Consider the following 2,500-nt stretch of genomic DNA (forward strand, 5'->3'; position numbering starts at 1 on the left):
TAAGAAAACCCTCAGTGTGTTAACACTGGTGTGTTTGTGTGTGTGTGTACATGTACTGACGTGCACTCCACGTAGAGCATGCTGATCTTGCAGTGGCAGCGTTGGCGGATCATTTGGCTGCAGGGGGGGCAGTTGCCGTGGTGACAGGAACGCGGGCAGGGGTGGGGACAGCCTGGAGGGCGGGGCTTAGAGCAGCCCTCCTCACACACCTCACACTGTAGTGAGAGAGACAGGAAGTACACACCGTGTTAAATATTTCTACACTTCATGAAGTCCACATGTTGTCGGTGCTGAAACGATCTTTAGTGATTATCAGGCTCCTCCTCTCACTAAGTGCTGAGTGAGAGGAGGACTGGACTCACTGGTCAGAACTGGACTCACTGGACTCACTGGTGAGTCACCTCAAACTGGGTCTAACTGAATCACTGCACCATTATAACAACCATCCACCAGGTGCAGCTCACCTGTCTGAGCTCTGATTGGTTTATTGCATGAGGGAAAGAAGGAGAGGCTGGAACATCAAATGTTTGTAATGTTTTCTTTAAAAAAGACTGAAACAATGAACCAATAATCACATCAGATGACGTCTGACTAATCAATAATCGCTGCAGCTCTGATACAGATGGGACAGATCACTGCGTCACTGTTCGCAATCATCTCATTGTGACTTTTGACATCAATTAATCACCTTGTCGCCATGGGTGACCAGGTGACACTCCCGGCTGCAGTCGTGGTTTCCGCAGGTCAAAGGTCGTCCACAAGGTCGTTTACAGGAGAATCGACCCTGACGGTGACACGGCACCGGGCTGACCTGAACAACACAGAGCGCAGACATCTTTAAAAGCACTCGTCTGAAGGTGAGTGTGTGTGTGAGCTGAACGCCAAGCAGCTAAATGAGATGGACGGGGGGGGGGGGCAGAGAGAGAGAGGGAGGGAGAGAGAACGAGGAGGAGGTCAGGAGGACAAACTAATAATGGACGACATTTGGAATGAGAGGACAAGACGGAAAAGAAAACACCAGGGGAGGAGGGAGGGAGGGAGGGAGCACTGCAGGGAGGAAGTGATACGAAGGGTTGAGTGTGACGGTGACGACGGGTCATGAACCGGTTAAAGTGGGTTAGTTAACGTGAGTTTAAAGGAGACAAACACGATCTTACCTCATGTTCTCCGAAACAGGCCCTGAAAGACAAACAGAGACGCTTACTGCCCCGTTCACCTCCAGTCATCCCACTCACGTCCACTGACTTTCATCATCCTCTTCATCTGGTTCTCATCATTTCACTCATTCACCTCGTTCTTCACTCCAGCATTTCTTACTTTCATTCACTGATTCACTTCAGGTTCATTTACTTCTATAAATCCTTTCATTGACCTGCATTCACTGCCTCATTTCTCTTGCTTTACAATTAAAATACGTTTTAACACCTCAACTAATCCCATTCACATCCATACTGTATGTTCCATTGACCTTTAACCAGTGAATTCGTTTTCATTACTAATTTCTGTCACATCTGTTGATTAACTTTGTTGATCACCACATCCTGCTCTCTTTTATTGATTAGCTTCATTTACTTCCATTTATCTAAGAGCTCAATCACATCATCATGTTCGTCTGCAGAAATATTTTCTAAATTAAGAAGAAGAGAGTGACGTTTCAAACTTATCAGACAACGGCCATGTTTCACAGCACGCTTCATGCACAACAACAACAAAGCTTCTTCACAATAAAGGTTCCCATGTTCTCCTAACACACACACACACACACACTGTACACACACACACACACAGAGTCATGTTTGTGGCCATTGGCCTGAGTATCAACATCAACACACACAGATGGTTAGTGTTGGTCGTTCACTGCGTCACAGAGCTGCAGGCAGCTGGCACACACAACTGTTATCCTCTCACACACACACACACACACACACATTCCAAGGAGCTTTGGTTCTGTCATGGATCATTAGAACTGGGATTAAAAAACACTGTGTGTGTGTGTGTGTGTGCGCGTGCGTGCGTGCGTGCGTGCGTGCGTGCTCACCACATGGTGAAAACAAAGACCAGTCATTTTAATTTTTCCAGAAGCAGACTCAGTGTAACCTCTGTTCAGTTTCTATTTTAATCTGCTGTGTATCTGCAGGCTGCTCAGACTGATCAAAACGTTTGATTATTAACTCCTCTTAAGTCTGCAGTAATTGTGATTATGTTTAATATAATTATCAATAACACAGTGATGACTGACTGTGACAGACTGAAAACACTGGAGACCTGATGCTGTTTTGTCCTCAGATATAAAACGACAGGAGTTAGAGGATCTTCTCCGTGTGTTTGACCTACGTTGGTATTGGAACTTGACACGGCGGACACGGCAGAGCCTTCTTCACAAACGCTGGTTCAGACGGCTGCTCCCACGGACCTGCTAACTGAACCTACACACACACACACACACACACACACACACACACACACACACAGAGAAAACATTCAGAGGGTTTTCCAAACA

General features: G+C 46.3%; 1 protein-coding gene across 4 annotated transcripts in view; it reads right to left on the reverse strand.

Moving 5' to 3' along the window:
* nfxl1 (nuclear transcription factor, X-box binding-like 1) overlaps positions 1–2,500 on the reverse strand; it is a 16,600-nt gene that overhangs the window by 3,817 nt on the left and 10,283 nt on the right. For all 4 annotated transcript variants that reach the window (XM_071459232.1, XM_071459231.1, XM_071459233.1 and 1 more), the window contains 4 exons: positions 2,335–2,426; positions 1,158–1,179; positions 689–811; positions 61–215 (listed from right to left, as the gene is read on the reverse strand). In XM_071459232.1, the coding sequence (XP_071315333.1) occupies positions 61–215; positions 689–811; positions 1,158–1,179; positions 2,335–2,426 (392 nt within the window). The remainder of the gene's footprint in view (positions 1–60; positions 216–688; positions 812–1,157; positions 1,180–2,334; positions 2,427–2,500) is intronic.

This window comes from Trachinotus anak, unplaced genomic scaffold (genome assembly GCF_046630095.1).
Source record: "Trachinotus anak isolate AG129_WGS33_773 ecotype Australia unplaced genomic scaffold, CSIRO_AGI_Tana_v1 ptg000023l, whole genome shotgun sequence".
NCBI lineage: Eukaryota > Metazoa > Chordata > Actinopteri > Carangiformes > Carangidae > Trachinotus > Trachinotus anak.